At 45.4% G+C, this 27,685-nt stretch overlaps 2 protein-coding genes across 4 annotated transcripts in view; both read left to right on the forward strand.

The window, feature by feature from the left end:
• Positions 1-18,678, forward strand: part of per1 (period circadian regulator 1) — a 33,516-nt gene extending 14,838 nt beyond the window's left edge. For 2 of the 3 annotated variants that reach the window (XM_062957764.1, XM_062957763.1), the window contains exons 2-23: positions 626-1,059; positions 1,216-1,314; positions 1,854-2,008; positions 2,447-2,568; positions 2,969-3,170; positions 3,628-3,679; positions 4,167-4,309; positions 5,506-5,584; positions 5,981-6,087; positions 6,564-6,717; positions 6,935-7,043; positions 7,142-7,273; positions 7,721-7,829; positions 8,121-8,268; positions 8,719-8,846; positions 9,409-9,609; positions 12,199-12,447; positions 13,505-14,247; positions 14,698-14,878; positions 15,939-16,131; positions 17,206-17,356; positions 17,913-18,678. In XM_062957764.1, the coding sequence (XP_062813834.1) occupies positions 806-1,059; positions 1,216-1,314; positions 1,854-2,008; positions 2,447-2,568; positions 2,969-3,170; positions 3,628-3,679; positions 4,167-4,309; positions 5,506-5,584; positions 5,981-6,087; positions 6,564-6,717; positions 6,935-7,043; positions 7,142-7,273; positions 7,721-7,829; positions 8,121-8,268; positions 8,719-8,846; positions 9,409-9,609; positions 12,199-12,447; positions 13,505-14,247; positions 14,698-14,878; positions 15,939-16,131; positions 17,206-17,356; positions 17,913-18,149 (3,948 nt within the window). In that variant the 5' untranslated portion in view covers positions 626-805 and the 3' untranslated portion in view covers positions 18,150-18,678. The remainder of the gene's footprint in view (positions 1-625; positions 1,060-1,215; positions 1,315-1,853; positions 2,009-2,446; positions 2,569-2,968; positions 3,171-3,627; positions 3,680-4,166; positions 4,310-5,505; positions 5,585-5,980; positions 6,088-6,563; positions 6,718-6,934; positions 7,044-7,141; positions 7,274-7,720; positions 7,830-8,120; positions 8,269-8,718; positions 8,847-9,408; positions 9,610-12,198; positions 12,448-13,504; positions 14,248-14,697; positions 14,879-15,938; positions 16,132-17,205; positions 17,357-17,912) is intronic. The other variant, XM_062957765.1, reaches the window with a different exon arrangement.
• Positions 18,679-26,461: 7,783 nt separating this feature from the next.
• LOC100554253 (histone H1) lies at positions 26,462-27,314 on the forward strand. Its single transcript, XM_003226658.4, has one exon. The coding sequence runs from the start codon at positions 26,546-26,548 to the stop codon at positions 27,233-27,235; it is 690 nt and encodes a 229-aa protein (XP_003226706.1). The 5' UTR covers positions 26,462-26,545; the 3' UTR covers positions 27,236-27,314.
• Positions 27,315-27,685: the final 371 nt, after the last annotated feature.

Genomic DNA, 27,685 nt, shown 5'->3' on the forward strand with positions numbered 1-27,685 from the left:
AGGCTTGAATCAGAATTCAGAAATATAACAAAGAGAGATGGGAGATGGAAATAAAAGTTCTCTCTTTATCAATCAGGAAGCACTGACATTTGTGTTGATCTTTCCCTATCATTCATTCTCCCAAAAGCGGGAAAAGTTGATCTAAGTATCTGGTCCCAAAGCTTAGAAAAATTATGTTTTGGAGCTCAAAATGAATGAAGGTTCTGGTAGCTGTGCTTTCTCTATAACTTTGCAAAGCTTTGTGAAATCCTGAGGCCATGTTTGCCTGCATTATTATCAGAGAACCAGTGCCTGCTTCTGATAGCAGGACAGAAAAAAATGGTCATAAGTCCCATTGCTTAGTAATGAGTTTTGGTTTCAGGCTGCAGCAGCAGGCACTTGATGCTTGTTGAGTGACTTATTTATTGACTTGGCAGAAAGATCCTGTCCCGGGTTCCACATGAAAGATTTGCCACAAGAGGTGATCAGGATAGCTTTTCTCATGTTTCAGGCTCCGTATCCAGAATCACCATCCCTCTGCGTCTGATGCAGAATCTAGCAGTTCGTTTCATAGCAAACTTGATGTCATATTTGCTGTTGAATGATTCTTACACTTTGTTTTTTCCTCCCCTCTCTTCCCTTGTAGGTGTTTCCTAAGCTGTCTTTCTTCTTTGACCGAACCTCTGTTTGGATAACGCAAGCTAAACTGAAGTACGATTCGGGTTCGCCCAAAAAGTTTTCTTCTTCAGCAGCTGGTGAAACCCCAACCTTTCCCCTGCAATTCCCTCCGTTTCCTTGAAGAGACCCCCATGCCCTAAAACTTATCATGACGACTGGCTGTGAGCCTGGGCAAGGCCCCTTTGAGGGCGGTGGAGGCAATGGAGGATGTACTTCTGGAGCCCCCCGGAGAACCAGGCCCCAGCGAGGGAGCGAAGCCCAAGGCCAAGCCAACGATGACATGGACATCAACAGCAACGGCTCCAGTGGCAATGAGTCCCATGGTGACTCCCACAGCAGTTCTCACAGCAGCGGTAATGGCAAAGACTCAGCCCTGCTGGAAACCACTGAAAGCAACAAGAGGTATGTACTATGCATTGAGGTTAGAGATGTGTAAATGTTGAGAGTAGAGCTGACCTCCTTCAGGCAGCAGACTCTGGTTGCAACTGTCACACAACATACTTCAGGAGGCTGTGCAGATGGACTAAATCAACCTGTGTGCTTTGCATCTCTCCTCAGCTCCAATTCCCAAAGCCCATCTCCTCCCAGCAGCTCCATTGCCTACAGCCTTCTTAGTGCAAGCTCTGAGCAGGACAACCCATCAACCAGTGGTTGCAGGTAAGCAAGGATTTGGCAAGCAGGGGCTGGAAGGGGAGAGACAAACCTATATTATCTTGGGAGACTGTCTTTAGATATGGGGAACAAAGTCCACCAAATTCTTCTGAAGCGACAACTGCAATATTTGCTATGTGAGGAGGTAGCCCGGGTGGATGGGTGATTGTCTTTGGGATATATCTGCATTTCCTGGTGTCCTTTCTTTGAATTTAAACATACCGGAAAGACATACAATTGAGAGCCTGTTGGGAAGAAGAAGTGTGTCTCTCACACAGATCACCCAGCTCAAATTGGATTGGTGAAAGTGTTGACCTATCAGTTTTGTTTATCTAGACTGGCATTTTGAGACTGGCATTTTCAGTTTCTTTCTAATCAAGGCCCTTGGGGAAGGGGTGTGTACACGTGCATCAATGGAGAAGCGGGGGGGGGGGGGGGATAGAAGAAATCATTTTGGCCCATCAGTGGGACCACTCTAAGGGGTCTTGGTTGGCTGTTGCAGCAAACAGATCTTGAGATATGTATTTCAATCCATGCTACTGCAGCAGTGAGCAGTCTGCACGGGTGAAGGCCCAGAAGGAACTCATGAAGGCCCTGAAGGAGATGAAGATCCGGCTGCCCTCTGAGAAACGCAGCAAGGGGAAGTCAGGGACTCTGGCCACTCTGCAGTATGCTCTCTCTTGTGTAAAACAAGTCCAAGGTAGGTCCTGTGGTCTGTGTATTAATGTTTATAAAGGGTAACAGCCTGAAAGCAATGGCTTTTTGCCAGACTCTTTAGTAGGAATATGAGAGTCCAGGGGTCCCTTTCTCTCGGTTTCAGTGCTTTCTCTTTAGATTGGCCAGAACTTCTAAATTACTGTCAAGAGGATTTTATCATTAACATCTGTCATTATCATGACAGTACCTTAATTTGGGGGAAAACATTAATTCCATTGGTTTGTGCCAGTTGCTTCTTTTTATTATAAAGATAACATATAGTTTAATGTAAGAATAATATATTTAGCATGGGTTCAGGTCTGTCAGTTGAATATTAAAGCACCTAATCCATCTGTCCTACTTGAATAGTGTTACAAGGCAAGGATGTTTTGCTCTTGGATGCTCTGGCACACTAGTTAATCCCTTCTTCCCTCTTCTTTAGCGAGCCAGGATTACTATCAGCAATGGACCATTGATGACAGTCATCCTTGCAATCTGGACATGTCTTCTTACACTATCGAGGAGCTAGAAAACATCACTTCAGAGTACACTCTCAAAAACCCTGTGAGTATTTGGTGTTGCCTTTTGTTGATTTCTGTGTACCTACCTGCACACTCTTGCATCTGCCACTAGAAATTCTTGTCTCTGGTGAATCCATTGTAGATTTCCATTACTCACCCTGAGTCCCCTGATGGGTGAAAAGGGCGGGGTAGAAGTGATGCAATAAATAAATAAATAAATAAATTCTAAAGAGGTTTGCTATTGTCTTCCTCTGTGTGTATGAGAAAATGTGACTTCCCCCTTGACCACATACAGCAGAGGTTTGAATCCTGGTCTCTCAGGGTCTTAATCCAACAATGGAAGCATGTAGTATTCTGATCTCACCACATTTGGCAGAATTGAATATTCCCTCCTTAGAATGGCTCCCATGATCCTAAACTCTCTGTTTGTTTTGCTCTGGAAGGATACCTTTTCCGTGGCTGTCTCTTTCATCACGGGGAAAATTGTCTACATCTCGGACCAGGCAGGCTTCATCCTCCGCTGCAAGAAAGATGTCTTCAAGGGGGCAAAGTTTGCCGAGTTCCTGGCGCCACAAGATGTCAGCATCTTCTATGGATCCACTGCGCCATACCACTTGCCCTCCTGGAGCGCCTGCACTTCTTCCAGTGAGTGTCTCAGCTTTTACTGTGGCTTTTAAACAGAGTCTAGATGGCTGTCTGGGGTACTTTGATTGTGCTTTTCCTGTACAGCAGGGGGTTAGATTGGATAGTCCATGTGGTCACTTCTGAGTCTATTATTCTATGGTTTTACTGCACTATACAAGCAGGTCTGTAGTCCAGAGTGGCAGGCGAGATCTCTCTTTATGAGAACCCTCCTTGCAGTAGATTTCTCCACAATGGTGTCCATGCCAAAGATGCCCAGAGTCCAGTTGGGTAGAGAGATCCCCTCCCAATTAATAAGCAAGGAGGGGAGGCACATATTTTTTTAAAAATATATTAATCACTTCTTGAAACAGCTGAGACTGTATGTGTATGGAGAATGGGAATATCAAAAGAGAGATAGGACTGTTTTCAAACGTACTTCAATTGGTTCTTACTCTTCTATCTTAATCTTTTCCCCTAGCTGCTGGTGTAATGGATTACACCCAGGAGAAATCCGTCTTCTGTCGTATCAGGTGAGTTTTGTTGAAACCTTCTTGAAGAAGGCAGGGTTTGAACTTTGCATGTAGCAGAAGTGGCCTGTTTTTTTGGGGGTTTTTTTGTTGAGGAAAAATGATCCTGATCACACAATTAACAAGATAATGACCCTAGCCAGAAGGTCCCCAATAATTTTTCTGGAGTCTTAAAAGCTTTACAGAGAGGATAAAATTAGCCAAAGGCCACAGAGAGAAGATGCCCCCGAGTCCAGCTGGGTAGAGAGACATCCTCTCCACTAATTAGCTGGTGAGAAGGCGGAACAGCTCCCCTCTCCTCCTCTTCTGTGGATGACTGTGGCATTCTCCAAGCCCTGGGAGGTTGGGTGGAAAGGATGGCATGGCGGGCAGCGGGTGGATATTGCTGCTCACATTCCCCAGCCACCCCTGGTCTGTTGCTGTTCTGCTCCCTCCTGGTTGTCCTGGTCTCCTCTGGCCTCTGGTCTTATTGCAGGCATTTGTTTCTCAGCGGAGGTTACGAGAGTGGACGCGAGCTGCGCTACTACCCTTTCCGGCTCACCCCGTACCTGACCAAAGTGTGCGACTCCGACAGCACCGAGGGACGACCGTGCTGTTTGCTCATCGCAGAGCGCATCCATTCAGGCTACGAAGGTAAGAGAGAGCCAGCATTTGACTTGTGTTCGTATGCATGGGAGAGAAGGGGAATTTGTCTGTGCAAGCAGTTTGTAGATGCCATATGGATTAGAAAAATGAGGCTATTGTACTCTGGATCATAGACTATCATGAGATGACACCACTATTTGGTAAAAGTAGAAGGCAGCAGGAAAAGAGGAAGATCACATTCTAGATCAAGCATGGGCAAACTTGGGCCCTTCAGGTGTTTTGGACTTCAACTCCCACCATTCCTAACAGCCTCAGGCCCCTTCCTTTTGCTGAGGGGCAAAAGGAAAGGGCCTGAGGCTGTTAGGAATGGTGGGAGTTGAAGTCCAAAACACCTCGAAGGCCAACATTTGCCTATGCCTGATCTAGATGGATTGACTTGATTGAGGAAGCCATGGCTGACCTGAGTTTGCAAAATCTAAACAGGACCATTGATGACCCAGGGCTCTGAATCTTTCATTCATAGGTTTGTCCTAAGTTGGAGGTGAGTTGACAGCATTTAACAACTGCCCCATCTCAGTTTGTTTTGTGTCAGTTTCTGATAGAGGGTGTGGTGGGAAACACATGCCATGTCAACACCTTGCACTTTACTGGCTCTTCCTTCTTTGTCCCTCCTTCACTGGTCATTTCAGCTTAAAACCGCTTTTGTTAATTGGAGCCCATTCTGGAATTACATTTACTTCATGTGCTATTGAGCATGACCACAAGATGGCACGAGAGAGTGATGTAAGATGTGGAGGAAGAGACTGAACTTCCAAAAATAGGGAAAACTCCCAAGATTTTTAGTTGTTGAGGAGTCAAGATATCAAAGATATCTCTACAAATGTGTTGTCGAAGGCTTCCATGGCCGGAATCGCTGGGTTGCTGTGAGTTTTTCGGGTTGTCTGGTCATGTTCCAGAAGCATTCTCTACTGACGTTTCGCTCACATCTATGGCAGGCATTCTCAGAGGTTGTGAGGTCTGTTGGAAACTAGGCAGTCCTCATAACCTCTGAGGATGCCTGCCATAGATGTGGGTGAAACGTCAGGAGAGAATGCCTGGAAAACTCACAGCAACCCATATCTCTAAAAAGTTTACAGAGTTATCTAACAATATGGAAGGGAAAAACTTTAATTTTTAAAGCATAATTCTTAGCTTTTAGTTCTTGGAATTGTTTGCTTGAAGTATGTTGTGCTTTTATTCTCCAGCTCCCAGAATTCCTCCCGATAAGAGAATCTTCACCACCAGACACACCCCCAGTTGCCTATTTCAGGATGTGGATGAGCGGTAAGGATCTGGGATTCAAAGAAAAAAAAAGGGGTGATGTGTAGAGGGGAGAGGGAGGACTTTGCAAATACTTCCTCTTGGTCTTTTGGCTGTGAAGAAGTTCAGTGGGTATATTTCTCTCTGTGCTGGAGAATATCTCCTAAATAAGAATTTTAAATTTCATGGGGACATGAGAGGTTGTGCACCTGTTATTTGCCAGGTTGTTCTTCTTGTGTCAGGCAAATAATTTGATATAGACCCCAAATTTATGTTGCCTGTTCCTGGATCTGCTTCTCTATAATTGTATGAGTGAATTGATTCCCTTCTTTGATAATGGTAGCTCTGTAGAAGCTACCGCTTGCTTGCTTGCTTGCTTGCTGACTTCTGACAGCTGACTTCTCCTCTTTCTTTTTCAAGAGCTGCTCCTCTGCTAGGCTACCTTCCTCAGGACCTGATTGGAACCCCTGTCCTTTTCTACGTACATCCTGAGGATCGGCCTCTCATGCTGGCCATACACAAAAAGAGTAAGTATTAAACAAAGCAGAACTCAGCAGATTGGGGAAGAGTGATTTGATTGTTCTTATAGAATTGGAAATCCATCCGATTGTATCCAGTTGTCAATTTTAATTGTCAGATCTAGTGACTGAACCAGCTGAAGTTTTCAGTCTGAGTTAAAAGCCTGTGCAAGGCAACCTTCCAGCCCAAGGGGCCCTTGATGTTAGTACTGGCTGCTTTGCTTTCTTTCATTTTTCCCCCCTCTCTATTTTTTCTTTTTCTTTTAAAAAGGTTTATTGCATTTACTAATTTCAGACATTTCACATAATACCGTTGGCTTGTTATAATATCTATTCCCGGATCTATACTCCCCCACCCCTACCCCATCATTCATATAGTGTTATATACAATATAGGTCTGTCAGTTCAATACTAGTATTTATTCTAGTTTCATCCATTACAATTGCTTTTCCTTCTCACCCACTCCTCTTTTCCTCTTTTTTCAGTTTTGCAGTATGGCGGCCAACCCTTTGATCACTCACCCATCCGCTTCTGCGCCCGCAATGGCGAATACGTCACCATTGACACCAGCTGGTCCAGCTTTGTCAACCCCTGGAGCCGCAAAGTCTCTTTCATTATGGGGAGGCATAAAGTGCGGACGTGAGTAACCACTCTCTGGAGCATACATTGTGTGTGTGTGTGTGTGTGTTTATTCATGAAACAGGGAGAATGTTTATTTCAAAATGGGAGGTTTAAGCTATTATGGAAAGAAAGAGGAGGAGAAGCTTCTACAAGTCAAGAAGCATGCAGAAAAGGCTCTCTTTCTTCCTTGGAAATACTGTTCTAATGCCCTCCCTCTCTCCTTTGCATCCCTCAGGGGTCCCCTCAATGAGGATGTCTTCACAGCCCCCAAGGTCCCGAAGGCAAAGCCTATGGAAACAGACATCCAGGAACTTTCAGAGCAGATCCACCGTTCCCTGCTACAGGTGAGGAACTGCCTCCTGCTCCTCTGCTTGGACTCTCCTTCCTGGAGGCCCCGGCTCCTCCTTCATGTCTTGATCCCATTCTGTCTCCCTCTTTACAGCCAGTACACAGCAATGGGTCCACTGGCCTTTGTAGCATTGGCAGCAATGCTTCCCATGAGCAGTTCCTAAGCATCGCCTCATCTAGCGACAGCAATGGCATCCCCAACGAGGAGGCGCAAGCTATTCGGCCGGTAAGTGCAGGAGAAGTTGAGGCCTGGAGCACAGTACTCCGAAGTTTGCAAGTCGGATTTTGCTCTTTATGTTGGGAGACTTAATGTTCTTTTTTCAGCCATGAGGCAAATCTGGCTCTGATCCGATCTGTAAAATGGGCTTGATAATGGTCACTTGTGGGAATAAGTGAATGAAATGTGCCTCTTAGCTTTAGTCGAGAAAAGAGATTTGGTGTGAAAATGGCACATTATACATAAACTGCCAGCCAAGTACTGTATTATATTTGTAATATATACACACACTCCTTAGTTAGCTGAAAGTTCGATGAAAAGAAAGAGTTGAAAACAGTTGAAGTCAGTATCTTGTGAATGGGGAAATGTACTGAGGTTGAAAACTTCTGAAGAGGCTCTACCTTGAAGAAGAGGGGTTTGTGATCTGATGTGATGATTCTTTTGTCTTGGTCCCAGATGACTTTCCAGGAGATCTGCAAAGATGTGCACATGGTGAAGAACCAGGGCCAGCAGGTTTTCATTGAATCCCAAGTCAAGCCCCAGCCCCACAAACATTCCCGACAAGGTGAGATGGTCAACAGGCTCCTTTGTTTGCTTTTGGTTTGTAGGACACCCATTCCCATGCTGTTCTGTGCCCTGACTTTTGATTCTTGAGTTTTCTTGGTTCTCCTTTTACTTTTAACACATTTCTGACATGGGGGTTGCCAAAGAGAAGGTTAGCGAGGAGTGCTTGGTGGTACTGTGGAAGTCAGACGTTGGTGGGAACCCTGCCACCGCAGTTTGCCCTTCTCCCTCTACCACGAGGGCCATCAGTTGTAGCTCTGACACTCCTCCATTTCCTGCCATCTCTTTCTAGCTCTGGAAGTGCCAGTCAATCGCAGCAGCCAGCCCATGGAGACCCCAAGGGACCTGGAGAGGAGGCCAGCTACCTCTGAGGAGTCAGTGAGGAAAGAATCCTCCAACTATTCCTACCAGCAGATCAACTGCCTAGATGGCATCATCAGGTGAGGAGGATTTATTCAAACTGCTCCACCATGAGGAAGAGGGCAAATACAAACAGCGTGGCTGAGCCTAGTATAAATTGATTCATGGCTAAAGCAGCATTAATTTCCTGGGATGCATCGTCTATAAACAGCAGTCACCTAAACAGCTTAGGTTCTGAGAGGTGAAGTGCCATTACTTATGGTGGTGTGATGTTCAGTTCTTTGAGTTACACAAAATTATTCAATGGGGTTCTTTAAAAGGCTTTCTGTATGTCCACTTTCTCCCGACTTGTTTGTATCTCCTTAATATTCCAGAGCCATCCAGCTCTTATCTTTCCAACTTTCTGGCACCGCAATACTATCAAAATATTGAATTAGATATAGATTGTTTTCCAAGTTCCCTCCACTCTCACAGACCTTTAATTCAACTAACTTCCCTGTTCTCTGTATTCTTTTTAACTCCTAAAACAGATACCTAGAGAGCTGCAATATTCCAAGCCGCGTGAAGCGGAAATGTGGCTCCTCCTCGTACACCACATCCTCAACATCAGATGATGACAAGCAAAAAGTTGGTGAAGAAGTGGCCTGTCACAGCAAAGGTGATTTTCTCCCCACTTTCCTGTACTTTAAAGTAGATATCTATAATGCCCTGCTTGAATTGCACTTTCCACCCTTCCTGCATGTCCCCCTCAATACAAGAAAGCAGAGAGGTGTCTCCTGCTCCCCCACCCTTTGCAAGCCTACCTTTGCTGGCTCTCTTTTGCCCTAGGACCTAGATTGTTTTTCTAAGGTGGTTGTTGTTGTTGTTGTGTGTGTGTGTGTGTGTGTGTGTATGAATGTGTGGTGCTGCAGGTTTAGGGGAAGCATTTTCAGAAGCTGAGTTGCCCACTCCTTGCTAGAAGAGGTCTTTAGGCTGGTGGTCAGTTGGACGGGTGATCTTCCCTGTGACCAGCTAAACAACATCCCTTGCGATGCTGCCAAGCAGGTCACTAGATAGCCAGGCCACACTTCCAATCTCCTCAACATCCTTCTCCTGTCGGTCGGCGCTTTTGAGGAGGGGGGGCTCTAGATGCTGTAGACTTTCCCTTTCACCTCCATTGCTCTCGCATTCACGAACCCCCTCTGCCACGAATGCTAATCCACCGTTGTCTTTTTGAACAGATGCACCAGAGGAAATGCTACCGACCCCGGAGAGCCAGTCCAAGAGGGAAGAGCCCGGGACGGCAGCAGCTGCCGTGGTGGGAGGCCCACTGACTCCGCTGGCCTTGCCTAGCAAAGCCGAGAGCGTGGTCTCCGTGACCAGTCAGTGTAGCTTCAGCAGTACCATCGTCCACGTGGGAGACAAGAAACCTCCCGAGTCGGGTATGGGAGGCGGAATATGGGTTTTTCTGGGAAGCGGGCAGGGGTTGGGGCAGGATAAGTGGGCGGAGGGGGGGGGGTAGATTAATGTTGGAGGGAAGCTGAGGAGGGGTGGAGATTTCTGGAGGGTATATTCTTTGCTGCCACTGTGATCTGACTCCCTTGCTTCACTTGGGTTTTGAGACACAAGGAAAGGAAGATCCCCTTTGTCCTATAGCCTTATACACTCTGTGGCCATTGAACAGATATTACTCCATAGCCCAGTCACAGATGGGTCTTTCAGGATTTTATCAGCATTTGTAGAACAACTTTGAACCTCTGTGTTCAGAGGCAGTTCCTCTTTCACATTCTTGCCATCTGGCATAAGAGTTCTCTTGGTGTCTGTAATCAGCTGGTGGCAAAGGCCCAAGTGACTTCTGTTAGTTCCGGGCCCTGTACCCAGGCCAATCTACACTGCCATATAGTGCAGTTCAGTATAGTTAAACTGCATTATGTGACAGTGTAGATGAATGTGGGAAGACATGTCCTCCCTCTTCTTGTCAGCCAAAGACAAGATCCAAAGCAGCCAGATGGCTAGGCAGTAGAGAGTGTTTAGCTCTTTATGTTTCACAGCTTGAAAATGGGCTGTTTTTTTCTTTTCTGTTCCTTCTTCGGCTTTCCTTTCCCATTTTAAATCTGTTCCTATGCAAGCTGTACTTTTTAAGAGTAGCAAAATAATTTTCTCCTTTTTGGATTTGTGTTCCTACCAGCACCTGCCTGTGGCTGCAGCTTGGCAGTTTCACTTTGGGCAGAATATCAGCGAGAGATCTTCAGAAGGCATCAGTATGTCCAGCAATTTCTGCCCTCCTTCAGTTGAGGTTGCCTATTATGTCATTCCAGGGATTTCTGGATAGAAAGATAGATGCAGCCTTCATAGTTTTATCTATACTGCCCTAAGGCAGTGTCAAATTTTATTTCTGCCTGCACACCCATCACTAGACTGTTGGGTCTAGTGAAATTTAGGCAGATATCCATCCAGTTTGCTTCTCTTCTCCCTAACTTCTATTCTGTCCTCTTCATTAAAATTTATACCAACTTTGATGGCTTTCCTGTAGATTTACAGCCCTTTTGGGTATGTACAATGGGATGGTAGTCAGCATTGTCGCTGAATGCACCATCTTTTAATCTATCTGACTACCCCCAGTTGCTCCAACCATTGGAACATTGCAGCTCACAGTGTTGTATTGATCTTTTCAGCCACTGTTTACCTAAAATGACAGGCAAATCTGTAAAGATGGGGCTGAAAGGACTAGCTCCGGCATTATTCCTGTAATTTCACCCCCCTCTGGGATATAAAGATAGCATTGTCCTCTTCTATTGATGACTCCTCTATGAGGGCCTATGTTGCTTTTTCTATCCTCTGTCTTTATAACAATTGACCTTCTCGGGTATGACTCACTAATGCTCTTTAAACCTCCACTTTCTATGACATAACAACATGTTCCAGCAAGTTCCAGCTCAGCATAAGAGTAATCTCAAAGATGAACAGTTCAGTTGTGTTGCTTTCTTATGATTGTTAGCTGCTAGAAATAATCCTTCTGACTGTGCCATTCAGTGTTACATTTTTATCATGTTGGAAGGATGGAAAATTTCAGTAACTGGCACGTGGTCTTCTTTGACAAAGAAAGATGCACCAAAGTAGGCAGCCCTGTTTATGAGATAGTCCTTAAAGGCACCTCGTTCTTTTTGATTTTGGAAGCTTAGCAGGGTCAGCCATTGATTGGGAGTCTGCCAATGAATCCTAGGTGCTGTAGACTGTATTTCAGAGGAAGGAACTGGCAAAACCACCTTTGAATATTACTTGTCTAAGAAATTAATTGGGTTGCCATAAGTTGACAGGCAACCTGAGAATACATACCTACACCCACAAAAACACACATATCTTAAAGGTCAGCATGTAGGGTTCCAGGTCATACAGGTTTCTCCTGTGTGTTCACATTGAGATATCTTTTCCTTAATAGTACTGTATATAATTACATGTATATAGTTGGATAAATAAAGTCATTAGTTTCCCAAGTGAGCAAATTTGCCTGATTTTTAAACCAAAGAAAGTTTAAACAGAACATGTCTTCTTCACAGTCTTTTTATTGTCCTGGAATGTAATTTTTTCTCCATGCTTTTCATCTATATTTTACATGTAAACTTTATGGTTGCCTTGTTTTCCTTTTTGGAAGTAACAAGGAGTGATTGGAAGGTGGAAATCTTAGGCGATTCCAGCTAGTTTTCCTCATAGCAAAATAGATTCTAACCCTCCCTTCCCCGTTTATTTCCTTAATGAGCACTATGTTCAAACAGTAGTGTTTGGGATTGGAAGCTGGGTTCTGTGCTGTGGAGGATGCAATTATTAACATAGACTGGTGTTAATTAACAGAGGCAGAGGCCAGAAGTGTTCCCAGCATGCACTTGAGATGGCAGTAGGTGTGTGTGTGCGTGCATTTGTGAGTTTGTCTGGAAGAAAGGATGCTGAGAATTAAATTCAGAGATTATGCTGGAACAGATGACCAAGGGGAGAAGGCAGTTAGCAAACTAAGCTTGTCTTTCTCTATTTTGCAGATATCGTCATGATGGAGGAGGCGGCACCCAGCGCGACCCCTCCGGCCCCCCCACCGAACGTGACCCCAGACCGGGAGCAGCAGTACCGCAAGGTGGGGCTGACCAAAGAGGTCCTCTCCATCCACACCCAGAAGGAGGAACAGGCCTTCCTCACCCGCTTCAAGGACCTCAGCCAGGTCCACGTCTTTAACTCGTCCTTGGGACTCAGCTCACAGGGGCAGGCTCACCCTGGACCCCATGCCAACCGAGGTAAGCCTGGCCTGGTGCTTTGCACAGGAACATGGGGAGGTGGAATGGAGTTGGGCATCCTTCCTTGACCACTGAGTCTAGTCCCCACTTCTTTGACCAAAGATTTTGTGAAATATGAGAATATAATATAAATGAGAGTTAAAGAAAAAAATGACAGATTTGGAAAAGAAGGTACCACATTTATGCTTTGTATGTATGCTTGTTTTTTTTCCCTTGTAGTTTTAGTTTAATTCTTATCTTGTATTGCTTGGTTCGAAATGTGTCCCTTAGGGTAAAATTAACCCTGTATCTGCAGGACCAGTGCTTTTGCAATTTCATTTATCTACAGGCAAAAATATATGTGCACTCTCGGTATTTTATAGGTCTTCCAGTGTAATTCTTTAGTATCCTTCTGCATGAAGTCGATCATAGAGTTGCACAGGAAGACCTAGAAATGCTAGAGAGGTGCTCTCCCTAGGCATTTTCTAGTTACTCCAGCAGGATTATGTGATACACTTCTGTTGGAAGTCATTTCTTTCAATAGGGTTTGCTACTATGAGTGGTTTCACTATTATCAGTGGTTTCATGTTTCGGAACATAGAACCTGCAAATATGGGGTCCGTACTGTAATTGAAAACAAAAAATAATGGCATTTTTTCTACTTTGTCCATACATGTTACCTTAGTTTAAAGACTTGAGTCTCTTTCAAGATAAAAAAACTGCATGCATATAAACAAATTTATTATTATTATTATTTACAGCATTTATATTCCGCCCTTCTCAGCCCGAAGGGGACTCAGGGCAGATCACATTACACATATAGGCAAACATTCAATGCCTTTTAACATAGAACAAAGACAAGACAAACATAGGCTCCGAGCGGGCCTTGAACTCATAATCTCCTGGTCAGAGTGATTCATTGCAGCTGGTTGCAGCTGGCTTGCTCTCCAGCCTGCGCCACAGCCCGGGCCCAAATATGATGGTGATCAATTGTAAGCTTTACTGTGTGGGGGCTCCATGCCCAATGTTTTCCTTAGGTCCTTTCCCCTTACCCTGCCTTCTTCTTTGGGTCCCTCAGGACACCACAAAGGTCCCCCTCGACAGGGCGCACGAGGCCCAGGGTACCGTGGACGCAGCCGGAAATCCAAAGCCAAGCGCATCAAACAGAACAAGTCCACAGACAGCACCAGCTCCCCGCAGAACTCGGCTTCTCCTCCGCACCTCCTCTGTGCCCCCGGCTCCACCTCCTGGGCTCCCTCTGGCAACTCCCAAAACAGCCTCCCCACCATGCCTTACCCGACCGTCATGCCCACCTACCCGATTCCGGTCTTTCCCCCTCGACCCGCCGCTCCCTCGGCCGCGGAGCCCATCCAGAACGCTTTGCCTGCCCCCCAGTTCCCCACCCCTCTGGTCACCCCCATGGTGGCCTTAGTCCTGCCGAACTATGTTTTCCCTCAGATGAACAGCCCTCTCCCCCAGTCCTACTTCCCTGGCGGCCCTGTTTTCCCTTTCGCCCCACAGCCGGTTGGGAGCACAGCTACTCCTGGGCCCGATGTGGGTGCACAGGGCCTGTCGCGCTCCTCCACCCCGCACTCGGTGAGCCAGCCTGAGCGGCCCGAGTCACCCCTCTTTGAGTCGCGCTGCAGCTCCCCTTTGCAGCTGAACCTGTTGCAGATGGAAGAGATGCCCAAGGTGGGCGACCGCCCGGAAGCAGCCGCCAGCAGCCAGACAGGGCCGATGGGAGCCCCCACGGACTGGGCCGGCGTGAGCAGCGGGCAGGGACTGACCAATGAACTCAGCACCCAGAAAGAAGCATGTATGGTGAGTCCTGCTGGCCTGTCTTACACTAAAGAATCCTGCCCTTTGATTTTGAGTTGCGTTTCCTTGATGAGGACTATAAACTTGTGCAGGATGTGGTTGAGTTCCAATAGGAACTACAGCTTTACATTCTCCCTGGCCAGTATTTGTTACTGGCTGGAGGATTGTGGGAACTGTTAACAGGCATGGCAGTAGCTGCTTTTAGCAGGTGTATATCTTGCTATATTTTGTCACAATGAAGGCAGTTATCATGAAATCATATCAATCATAGAATTATAGAGTTGGACCCCAGGGGCTATCCAGTTCAGGCATCTTCTGCCATGCAGGGATACGCAATCAAAGCACGCCCAAGATTTTTGTGATGGCTTAAGTGAGAGAAGTCCAGATGGTTTTAGCGAGAGGGACTTTTCTCACTCTTTCCTCCTTTTCCTCCTCCTGCCCACCCCCTTACAGGTGGAAACACATGATTCCTCCAACAACGATGCTCTGTCCAGCTCCAGTGACCTCCTGGACCTGCTCCTTCAGGAAGATTCACGCTCTGGCACGGGGTCAGCCGCTTCGGGCAGTGGCTCCGCTGCCTCTGGCTCCATGGGTTCTGGCTCCAATGGCGGTAGCACTTCTGCCAGTGGCACAAGTAAGTCACTTTCTTCAACCTGTATTCTTTTGCTGTGGAGCTTCCAATGACACTCTTTGGGCTTGTGTTTCAGAAGTTCCCTCTAGCAAAATGGTTGAGAGCTTTACATAAAAGGTGTAGCATAAATAAATTAAAACAACACAATTCAAAACAAGTGGAGTTGCATTGGAGGCAGAACTCCTGCAACTGAGTGACAGATGTGGGCTGGCCTCTCCCATTGCTCTTTCAGGGTGCATTGATGTAAGGAACAAGGTCAGGGAGTCACAGTTTCAAGTTATGATAGAGAAAACATATCCTAGTCATGATGTCATGCTGCTACTCTCAACTATCCACCTAAAAGGCATAAACAGAGCTTCCTGAGACAATATTCTTAGTGACTTGTTCATTGAAGAGGGTTTGAGAACCTAAACTGGCATTGTAGATCTGTTTCCAGGCTGCTGTGGGTCCTGGGATGTTGTTGAAAATGCCTAAAAGCATAATGTAAGAGAGTGGCTTCTATCGAGTCAGTACAGTCTAATCCAGAGACTGAGCAAGGAGGGCTGAACATCCGGGCAAGCAGAAAGGGTTTTCCTTCAGTGCTTATATGAGGTCAGTTGACTCAGCACCAGTTGAGCCCTGCTGTGTTCTGCAGATATTTCTTCACCAACAAAAAGATAGCAAGAGCCACAGATGCCTGAGGGAAGCCAGTTGAGGCTTTTAAAGACTTGAAACTTCATTCCCTCGTGAACTAATGTCCTGAAAATATGATAATTGGCAAGAGCTAAAAATTCAGGAGTAGCCGTGTTGACCTAGACAAAAAGCCACAAAAATCCTTGTGTAAAGGTTTCACAGCAAGTGTTTCTTTATCAGAGAGAGGTGTGGGCCTTGCAGCTACATTTTGAGCCTGCTTATACTATCTTCAGGGGCTGCCCCTCAAACAGAAAGGTCTACACTGAGTCTTATCTGTACATAGACAATGATACTTCAGTGGCACTCTTTCCTGGCCCCTGCATCTGTTTTGGAGCTTGCTCCTTGTATCCTCAAGTGTCTTGACAAGCTTCTTTCCATTCCTCCCATTCAGCCAGCAGCAAGAGCAGCAACACCAGCAAATACTTTGGCAGCATCGACTCCTCGGAGAACGACCTACGAGGCAAGAAGCGCACAGAGGTGGAAGACAATGAACATTTCATCAAGTACGTCCTGCAAGATCCCATTTGGCTGCTGATGGCCAACACTGATGACAAGGTCATGATGACCTACCAGCTCCCTACCAGGTGAGAAGACCCAAATGCCATCACATGACCAGGTGGCCCCAGCCCTTACTCCTGTAGTAGCCTTGGGGCTCATCATGCACTATGCAATGCCCTTTTTGCTTTGCATCTTTGAATCCTAGCTATGGGTTCCCAATGGAGAGTGTTCCTATCACAGTGAAATGGTTGCAGGCTTGCTTTGCTGCTGCTCTCTTGTCACAAAGGATTGTATAATTGTATATATTGTTATATATGTGTTGTATATATTGTTAGCTTCCAGGCACAATTCAAAGTGCTGACTTTGACCTACAAAACCTTAAAGGGCTCTGGTCCAACTTACCTCTCAAAACTTATCTCTCCCCACTGGCCGTTCCGCAAGTTAAGATCTTCGAGGGAGGCCCTGCTCTCAGTTCCGCCACCGTGACAGGTGTGGTTGGCGGGGACGAGAGACAGGGCTTTTTCGGTGGTGGCTCTGCGGCTGTGGAACTCCTTGTCGAGGGAGATTAGGGAAGCCCCCTCACTCATGTCTTTTAGGAAACAGCTGAAGACCTGGATGTGGGACCAAGCTTTTGGCCCATCCTAGGATATGGGCTGATATGACCTGATGGATTCTGTGAATTAATATTAAGTTGAACACGGACTGGCTCTGACTTTGGCTCAGTTCTACCCTCCCTATTCTCACTAGCACTACTATCTTTAAAATACACACAGCCCAGGGTGAAGCATTTTCCCTGTCAGGTTATCAGGGAGACAGGATTATTTGTTTTATTGTATCTATATGTTTCAATCTGTTTTATAATTTGAAATGTTATATTTGTGTATCTGTATGTACAACATGGCATTACATTTTGTCATAAGCCGCTCTGAGTCCCCTTCGGGGTATAAATATAGTAAATAAATAAATATAATTTGGTAAAGGAGGGGGTTTGAAATGTAGAGGGGCAGGCTTTGATTCTCTTATTGTTTTGCTTTCCTCCCCCAAATAGTCAGTGGGACCATTTATTTGGCTCTTCGCCCAACACACAGGAGGTTCGTCCTCCATTTGAACCCATGCCTTTGCAACCATTCCAAACCCATTTGCTCACCTCTACTCTGCAGGGACATGGAGGCAGTGTTGAAGGAGGATCGGGAGAAGCTGAAGCAAATGCAGAAGCGGCAGCCCCGGTTCACGGAAGAACAGAAGAAGGAATTGGGCGAAGTGCATTCCTGGGTCCAAAAGGGGATCCTGCCCAAAGCGATCAACATCACGGTAAGCACCACGCTGGTGGGTTCTGGGTGAGGGAGGGAGCACAGCATAGGAAAGGGAGCCATGCGTGAATCATTACGCAGATGTGGATGTTCTCCAGAGACTTCTATTCTTCTTGGATGCCTCAGGCATAAAATAAAGTGCGGCTTGACCTCCATATCCGTGGGACTTTATTCATATTTGACAAAGTATGTCCTCTCTAAGCATTTTCTAGGTCTTCCAGTACAACTCTATTGCAGTCCTGGGCTGGAGGTTCTTCATATCAGTAGGGTTGACTATTATCTGAAGCCATGGTAGTTAAAATGAAATCAAAATGAGATAGTTATGCAGTGCAGAGATGAAAGAATGCCCTAGATCAGGCATGGGCAAACTTTGGTCCTCCAGGTGTTTTGGACTTCAACTTCCACAATTCCTAACAGCCTACCGGCTGTTAGGAATTGTGGAAGTTGAAGTCCAAAACACCTGGAGGACCAAAGTTTGCCCATTACTGGGCAGAGAAGCAGGTTTAAACTCACTCACCTTGTCTCTTTCCTCCCTGCTTCTCTTTCTTGTGCCACAGGCTTGTGTGGATTGTGGAAGCAACCCATCCTCCAAGGTCTCCCCTTTGTACGACATCGAGGTCCAAGACATGGACGTGAACGGCATGCTGGAGCCAATGGAGGAAGGCAATGGGGGCCAGACCTGCCACCCATCCTTGCCCCCGGAAATGGCCATGGAAGAGGAGGAGGCCGGAGGAGGAGAAAGAGGGGAGCAGCCGCTTCAGGCAGCAGAAGCGCAGAGGGAGAGCTTGGGCTAACCCTGAAGGGGCCAAACTATGGACCCGTTTCCCAAAGCTAGGCGTGCTTCGGCTTGTCCTGCACAGGGGCGCTTCTGAGCCCTGAAGCCCAAAGGCAGAAACCTGCTGCGGTTCCCCGAAGCATCTTCTCTGCTCTTACTGCAGCTCTGCCTCCGGTGGCCATGGAACGGCTATGAAGAGACGTGGTTTGACTCGTTGGGTTTTTTGTGGGCCTGGTTGGCCATCTGCTCCATGGAGAGAGAACAGTTTGGAACCAGGAGCCGGGGACCAGCTTTTCCAGCCTGGAACTCTGGACCAGAACGTCCCGTCCGACCTTCGATCCCTTCCCCTGTCCTTGCTGCCTTATTGAGGGTTTGGACCCAGATGGCCCATGACTTTGGGCAGGAGGGAACCTGGATTTTTGTGTATTTATTGTTTTGATGCTGTGTACTTTATTGTATTGTTTCTTTTCTTTTTTTACCGATCTGCATCCATGCTCTCGGGAAGGGAGCTGCTTGCAGCACTGATTATAATAAAAGAAAGAAATGGAGTCTGGCCTGTGGACATTCATGTCAACCTCTAACCTAAGCTTTCTTCTCCCTTTCGCCTTTTCCTTGCCAGAGAGAGACTTCACAGTTGTGGAAAGGGAATCAGCAAGAATCTGAGAGAGGGAGTTTGAATGCTATTTCCTTTCCTAAGAGAAACCACTATGATCCCATTGTGCTGTGGACTTTCCTGTCTTCGTCTCATTTTTAAATAAGGCTGGTTCTTTCCATGCCATGCAGCAGTTGTCTCCTGGAAGAAAAGCACATGCTCTGAAATATTGTGTTTTCACATCCATATCTTTCCTGATACCTCAATAACCCTTCAACCATCAGCCTCAGGACCCTTCCACACACCTATATAATCCAGGATATCAAGGCAGATAATCCACAATATCAGTGGCTCAACGGGTTAAAACTTGCTGATCGAAAGGTCGGCAATTGGAATACAGAGAGTAGAGTGAGCTCCCGCTGTAGCCTCAGCTTCTGACAACCTAGCAGTTCGAAACCATGCAAGTGTGAGTAGATCAATAGGTACCGCTTCAGCGGGAAGGTAACTGCGCTCTGTGCAGCCATGCTGGCCACATGACCGTGGAGGTGTCTACAGACAACGCCAGCTCTTCAGCTTAGAAATGGAGATGAACACCAACCCCCAGACTTGGACATGACTAGACTTAATGTCATGGGAAAACCTTTATCTTTACCTTAAACCACAATATTTGCTTTGAACTGGATTGTTTTGAGTTCACGTTGCCATATAATCCAGTTCAAGGTGGACTTTATACTGAAATTCCAACAATTCTCACTTCAGAGTCCTCAACCTCCCTTTTTTATTGTTATTTTCATAGCTGGCTGGGGATGGTGGGAGATGCTGTGCTACGTGAGTCTACAGCAGACATGAGCAAACATGGGCTCTCCGGGTGTTTTCGACTTCAACTCCCACCATTCCTAACAGCCTCAGGCCCCTTCCTTCCCCCCCCCCCCCCCGCCCTTATTATTATTATTGTATGACACAGCAAACAAGATAGATATGCTGGATTTCGTATCACAAAATCACAAGTCGAACACTTCCCAAGTGTCTAGGACTGTGTGATGTATTTTCGGATGATGCGCGCAGATCCTATTAGGGTGGCCTTTTGCAGTTGGCAGATCGTAATTTTGTCAATGTCTATTGTTTCCAAATGCCGGCTGAGATCTTTTGGCACGGCACCCAGTGTGCCCACCACCACCGGGACGACCTGCACTGGTTTCTGCCAGAGTCTTTGAAGTTCAACCTTGAGGTCCTGAGTTTTTCCTGTTGTTTTTCGTCAATGCGACTGTCACCTGGGATGGCGACATCAATGATCCAAACCTTTTTCTTTTTCACAACTGTGATGTCTGGTGTGTTGTGTTCCAGAACTTTGTCAGTCTGGATTGAGAAGTCCCACAGTATCTTTGCGTGCTCATTTTCCAATACTTTTGCAGGTTTGTGATCCCACCAGTTCTTTACTGCTAGGAGGTGGGACTTGAGGCATAAGTTCCAATGAATCATTTGGGCCACATAGTTGTGCCTCTGTTTGTAGTCAATCTGTGTGATTTTCTTACAGCAGCTGAGGATATGATCAATGGTTTCGTCGTTTCCTTGTCCAGTCTGCATTTTGGGTCATCAGCTGATTTTTCGATCTTGGCCTTAATTGCATTTGTTGTTGTTGTTGTTGTTATTATTATTTACACAACAAGATTAGTACACAGCAAACAAGATCACTATGCTGGCTGTTGTATTCGATCACATGTCGGACATTACCCAAGTGTCTAGAACTACGCAATGTATCGGCGGATAATGCGTGCAGATCAGAGTAGGGTGGCCTTTTGCAGCTGACAGGTGGTAATTTTGTCAGCGCCGATTGTTTTTAAGTGCTGGCCAAGGTTTTTAAGCACTGTACCCAGTGTGCCCATCACCACTTTGCCCACCTTGACTGGCTTGTGCCAGAGTCTTTGTAGCTCGATCTTTAAGCAATTGTCATATCGTAAAAGCTTTTCCAGTTGCTTCTCAGCAATTTTGCAGTCACCTGGGATTGCAACATCAACGATCCATACTTCGTTTTATTCCACGATCGTGAGATCAGGGGTGTTGTGCTCCAAAACTCTGTTATTATAATTAAGCTCTTGAAGCCAAAAGCAACTGGCCACCCCTTTTGCTCCCTACCTTCATTCCCAAATAAGCCCAACAATTGTGCAGGCAAAGGAGACAAAAAAAATTGTTTACTAGGTGTTTGTTTCCTTGTCGATAGAGATTTTATTTTTGCACAAAACCAGAGGTCCTTCTTCTCCTCCCTCCAGTGTTGCTGTTTGTGTGTGCGTATGTGTGTGAATGAATCTCAATGCTGTGCCTGCGTTTGTGTGCCACGTCTGTGAATCCGACTCTGTACCCAAAAATAAAGACACTTTTGTCTTTTTGTTCAAGTCTTTGGTGCGAAGGGAGAACATGGTGCAAAAGAGGAGCCAGAGATGGATGGGAGTGGGTGGCTTTTCACAGCACACTTCAGCGGCTGGATTGATGAATTTGAGGAATGTTTATTTATTTATTTAAAACATTTATATTCTGCCATTCTCACCCCGAAGGGCAAACATTAAATGCTGGAACCTAAAATAAACCATAAATACATTATTAGAAGCAGAAGTGGGGTTCCATAGCGCAATCTAAAGGGAGTGGGATAATAAGGGGTAAATGCCAACAGACAATGAGGGTGACATTCGTAGAATAGGTGAACGTTTAAGTGTGCTTCTATTAGGGCAGGTACGTGTTAGGTTAATGTGTTTTAGGCCCCTTCTACACTGCCATATAATCCAGATTGCCAAAGCAGATAATCCACACTATCTGCTTTGAACTGGATTATATGAGTCAATGCTGCCATATAATCCAGTTCAAATCTGGAGCTAGAAGATGGATTACTGTATATACTCGAGTATAAGCCTAGTTTTTAAGCCTTTTTTAAGACTGAAAAAGCCCCCCTCGGCTTATACTCGGGTGAGGGTCCTGGTTGGCTTATATTTGGGTCAGCTTATACTCAAGAATATATGGTACATTTATTATTTTTCTCTATTATTGTTGCTACTATTACATTTATTTTACTCTATTTTTATTTTTATTATTAATACATTTATTATTTCACTCTGATCTTATTATTATTATTATTGGATTTATTATTTTACTCTATTTACTATTACATGTATTATTTTCCTGTATTTATTATTATTATTATTATTATTATTATTATTATTATTATTATTACATGTATTATTTTACTCTATTATTAAAAGGATACATAAGCACATTTTCATTGAAGAAGATGAGAATAATGATTTGATCAGAGTTGGACAATCTTATCTTAAATTTGAGCTGTATGTAAATATTCAAAAACATTTAACCTACTGATGCCTCAATTAATGTAATTTTAGTGGTATCTATTTTTATTTCTGAAATTTACCACCCTCGGCTTATACTGGAGTCAATGTTTTCCCAGTTTTTTAATGGTAAAATTAGGTGCCTTGGCTTATATTCGGGTCGGCTTATATTTGAGTATATACGGTATATGGCAATGTAGATGTGGCCTGAGATTTAGTCTTGTAATATGTACATAATAGTTTTAATTATCTATACAATTGACATAATGAAGGATATCTCTGCCAATATTGGTCTAGAATAGATCCATCAAGCCACAAAGGAGCTTGTGTGTGTGTGTGTATATACACACGTATACACATATACACACATACACATATATTTATTTTTATTTATTTATTTACAGCATTTATATTCCGCCCTTCTCACCCCAAAGGGGACTCAGGGCAGATCACATTACACATATAGGCAAACATTCAATGCCTTTTAACATAGAACAAAGACAAGACAAACATAGGCTCCGAGCGGGCCTCAAACTAATGACCTCCTGGTCAGAGTGATTCATTGCAGTGATTCATTGCAGCTGCTCTCCAGCCTGTGCCACAGCCCGAGCCCTGTATATATATATACTGTATATGTGTGTGTGTGTGTGTGTATGGCAAAGGTAAAGGTTTTCCCCTGACATTAAGTCCAGTCATGTCCGACTCTGGGGATTGGTGCTCATCTCCAAGCCGAAGAACCAGCGTTGTCCGTAGACACCTCCAAGGTCATGTGACTGGCATAACTGCATGGAACCGGAGCAGTACCTGTTAATCTACTCACATTTGCATGTTTTTGAACTGCTAGGTTGGCAGAAGCTGGGGCTAACAGCGGAAGCTCACTCCACTCCCCGGATTCCAACCTGCGGCCTTTCGGTCTGCAAGTTCAGCAGCTCAGTGCTTTAACACGCTGCACCACCCAGGGCTCTAATATATGTATATACACACACACATATATTGACTTATATATAGAAAGATAAAAACCTGTCTTTGTATTGCCTTTGGTTTTCTTTCTCCTTCTGAATTAAAACTAATAGTAGTAGTAGTAATAATGATAAAGAGATGGGAGGAAGATGGGAATGGCAACATTTCCTAATGTTTTCCATTCAGTGGCTTGCACAACAACAGCCAATCGCTGATACGGTGTTTGCGTTTGCGTAAGGTTGTCATTCTACCTATCATTGCGCATGCAGGTATTTATGGTATGTTGAGGAGACGCCTTTGGCTGCCATTCAAGTCCCTTTCTGCATATCATAAATATCCAAACACGAAGACGCAATATGGCAATGCAATGTGATGCTTGTTATTGCAAAACAGCAATGTAGCTATCAATGGACAGGTGTCAACACAGAAGGTATGGGCAAACTTGGGTTGTCCAGGTGTTTTGGACTCCAACTCCCACCATTCCTAACAGCCTCAGGCCCTTTCCTTTTGCCCCTCAGCCGCTTAAGTGGCAAAAGGAAAGGGCCCAAGGCTGTTAGGAATGGTGGGAGTTGGAGTCCAAAACACCTGGACAACCCAAGTTTGCCCATACCTGTCCTAAATGTTTAGATCTCACAGGGTCACAATGCAAACCCCCACACCAGTATTAAAAAAAACTCTAAAATCAGGACAGTAAATAAAGAAGAACACTCAGAAAACAGAGGGATTCCAGACAGGAAACAATCAGGGCCAGCTAACACCTCCCAACAAAGGATTCCATCCAGGCAGGAATCAGCCAGGCTTTGAAGCTGAAAGACTATACAGTGCTAATTGTAACATTCACATTTGCCTCAAACAGACAATAATAATAATAATAATAATAATAATAATAATAATAATAATAAAAACGTTATTTATACCCCGCCACCATCTCCCCGCAGGGACCCGGGGCGGCTCACATTGTTACAAGAGTAACAACACAAATACATTAATAATAATAATAATAATAATAATAATAATAATAATAATAATAATAATAACAACAACTTTATTCTTATACCCCGCCCCATCTCCCCGAAGGGACTCGGGGCGGCTTACATGGGGCTATGCCCAGACACAACAATATAAAAGCAAGCAAAGCAATAAAACAAATCAATCAACAATAAAACAACAGTAATTGATAAAAACAATCATAAAAGGTCAACATATTAGTCAGGTGTTAAAAACATGAGTTGAGTTCACATTAGCACAATATACACAGGTTAAAAGACAATAAGGCAATAAAACAAAAGTTAAAACAAAAGTTAATACAACAGTAATAATATCAAATAACCACCAATACAATTTAGTCAGACTTCATAGGTGAGGGGACTGCAGCAGCAATATAAAGATAGAATCTTTATACAAGAGTTCTTTCTCCCAACCTGGACATCATTCCACAGGTATATAAACCCCATGTGTCTAGTTTCCAACAGACTACACAACCTCTGAGGATGCCTGCCATAGATGCAGGCAAAATGTCAGGAGAGAATGCTTCTGGGACATAGACAGACAACCTGGAAAACTCACAGCAATCAGCCACACACATATTTGGATTAATCTTATGTTTTCCTTATGGGTAGTGCACATTATTATTATCATTATTATTATCATTATTATTATTATTGGTTTTGCAGTCTCCCAGTTGTTACTTACTGGTCAGAATTTGGGACTTTTACCAATATTATTTCTTACTCGCCTCTCCTCATGGTACAAGGCAGGGTATAATATAGCCCAAAACCCAGCAACCCGGTGATTCTGGTCATGAAAGCCTTCAACAACACATTGCTTCATTGGTTTTTTTTTAATATAAATTTTTATTTTTTTAAAACACAAAAAATACATACCGTAGACATACAAAACATTTATAATTCCCACCACCAACACGAGGATTGTTTTCTTTTTACATGTTCGTTTCTTTATGAGACAATTTTTATATATCTTTATCCATTTCCAACCTATATACTATATAACATTTCTATCTTATTTCTTATGGCTTGATCTCCAGATTGATTCTTATTGCTTGATCTCCAGATTGATTCATGATATAGTTCTTTACCATTATCCATCTTTCGTCCATTTCTCTTGTTCTATTTTCATTAGTTTTTACAACATTTAGTTTCACATTCATAATTTCAAATTCCATTGCTTCATTGTTGTTGTTGTTGTTGTTGTTGTTGTTGTGGTGTGTCTTCAAGTTAATTCCTACTTATGGCAGCCTTCAGGTGCAATTTTCATGACAAAAATTATTTCTTCCCTTGAAGATGAGAGATTGTGACTCACCCAAAGCCACCCTGTGGGTTTCATTCCCATAAAGGGAAACTGAACTGTCTTGAGGTTTATCCACACTGTAGAATTAATGCAGTTTGGCACCACTTTAACCCCCATGGCTTAATGCTATGGAATCCTGGCATTTGTAGGTTGAAGAAATATTTCACTCTTTGGCAGAGAAGGTTAAAAACTCTTTTAAAAACTATGTCTCTTATGATATCATAGCATTGAGCCATGGCAGTTCAAGTGGTGTTGAAGTGCATTAATTCTACAGTGTGGATTCACTGTAAACCCACACTTAAACTACTTACAATTTTCAGAATTTCCCTGTTGGATGATACCTTAAGTTCAATTTTTGCAGAAAGTGGTGGTTTAAATAGGTTTAACTGGAGAAATCCCATCCCTGGGAATCTCCAATGGATTGCATAAGGACACACTGAGAGAAAAGCAAGTGTTGCCTATTATTAAATGACTTCCAGAAAAAGTGTAAACAAGACCGGATTTCGAGGTTTCTATTAATTTTCGGCGCCGATGTGGGGAGCGGGCTCTTCGCAAGGACCCAGACCCCCCGAATATGACATTTCCCCTTCTTTTCTGGGGCCCAACTCGTCGGGATGCCATAGATCAATTTAGACCAAAGCCCTTTGTCAGATGTGTTACTTGACTCGGTTAAAGCCGCGATTGCAGCAAAATTATGGGTGGAAAACCCTCTCTTTCTTCACTGTCAGGCAGAAGACCCCTCTGGCTTCCCGCCCGGAGACCCTTCGCAGCCTTTGATTTAAAAGATTATTTGCTATTTTCACCGAAAAGCAGAACTTTGCGATTTTGCCCGCCGAAAGAACAGGCAGTGGCTGAGTTCCCCTTCGTTTGCCGGGCTGGTTTCGCCACCCACAGGGGGGTCCCGGGTATCGTTGGAAAGCTCATAATCTCCTCTTTCGATCCGTACCGGAACCGAAGCGATCGGTGGCCCGGCGGCCGATTGACGGCCCGTTTTGTGCCGGTGAAGAAACACAAAAAGTTGCAAAGAGCTGGGAACACCATCTGGCTGTCAGCGCGAGAAACCCTGCCCGAAACGGACCAATCAGCGCGCAGCTCCTCCCCTATAAATAGCCGGCGGCGCCTGGGCTCGCGTCAGTTCAGTTTCAGCTTCGGCGACGCGAGCTTCGAAGGAAGAAGAAGAAGAAAGAAGGTGTTTTGTAAACTTTTCGGCGCTGAAGTGACAAGATGACTGAAGAGGTTCCAGCCGCGCCGGTAGCCGCGCTCCCAGCCGTCAAGGCCCCCGCGAAGAAGGCGAAGAAAGCGGCAGGAGGCGCTGCCAAGGCTCGGAAGCCTGCTGGCCCCAGCGTGACGGAGCTGCTGACCCAGGCCGTGTCGGCCTCCAAGGAGCGCGGCGGGGTCTCCCTAGCCGCCCTCAAGAAGTCCTTGGCGGCCGCCGGTTACGATGTGGAGAAGAACAACAGCCGCATCAAGCTGGGCCTCAAGAGCCTGGTGACGAAGGGGACCCTGGTCCAGACCAAAGGCACCGGCGCTTCAGGCTCCTTCAAGCTCAACAAGAAGCAGGCCTCCGAGGGCAAGGAGAAGAAGGCTGCCCCCAAGAAGAAGCCCGCCTCCGCCGCTTCCAAAGCCAAAAAGCCCGCCGCCAAGAAGCCCGCCAGCGCGGCCAAGAAGGTGAAGAAGGCGGTGGGCGCCGCGGCCGGGGCCAAGAAGAGCGTCAAGAAGGTGACCAAGAAGGCGGTCTCCGGAGCCAAGAAAGCGGCCGCCAAGAGCCCCAAGAAGCCCAAGGCGGCCGCCGCCAAAGCCCGGAAGCCGGCCAAGAGCCCCGCCAAGGCCAAGGCGGCCAAGCCCAAAGCCAAGCCCAAGACCCCCAAAGCCAAGGTGGGCAAGGCCAAGAAGGCGGCGCCCAGGAAGAAGTAAAGAGCGGAGGCGGCGGCGGCGGCGAAGAAGCGGAGCGGTTCGTCCTTTACACCCCAAAGGCTCTTTTAAGAGCCACCCACCACTTCCAGAAAAGAGCTGAATCTCACTCATAAGTAACTTTAACGGAGCCGCGGTGGCGCAATGGGTTAAATACCTTGTGCCGGTTGAAGTGCTAACTTGAAGGTTGGGTTGCTGACCTGAAGGTTGCCGGTTCGAATCCGCGAGGCGGGGTGAGCTCCCGTCTGTCAGCTCTAGCTTGCTGGGGGCATGATAGAAGCCTCTCAGCAGGACAATAACATCCGGGCGTCCCCTGGGCAATGACTCTAGATCAATGGTTCTCAACCAGATGTTTTGGCCTGCAACTCCCAGAAATCCTAACAGCTGGTAAACTGGATGGGATTTCTGGAAGTTGTAGCCCAAAACACCTGGGGACCCACAGGTTAAGAACTA

This window comes from Anolis carolinensis, chromosome 6, assembly GCF_035594765.1.
Source record: "Anolis carolinensis isolate JA03-04 chromosome 6, rAnoCar3.1.pri, whole genome shotgun sequence".
Lineage (NCBI taxonomy): Eukaryota > Metazoa > Chordata > Lepidosauria > Squamata > Dactyloidae > Anolis > Anolis carolinensis.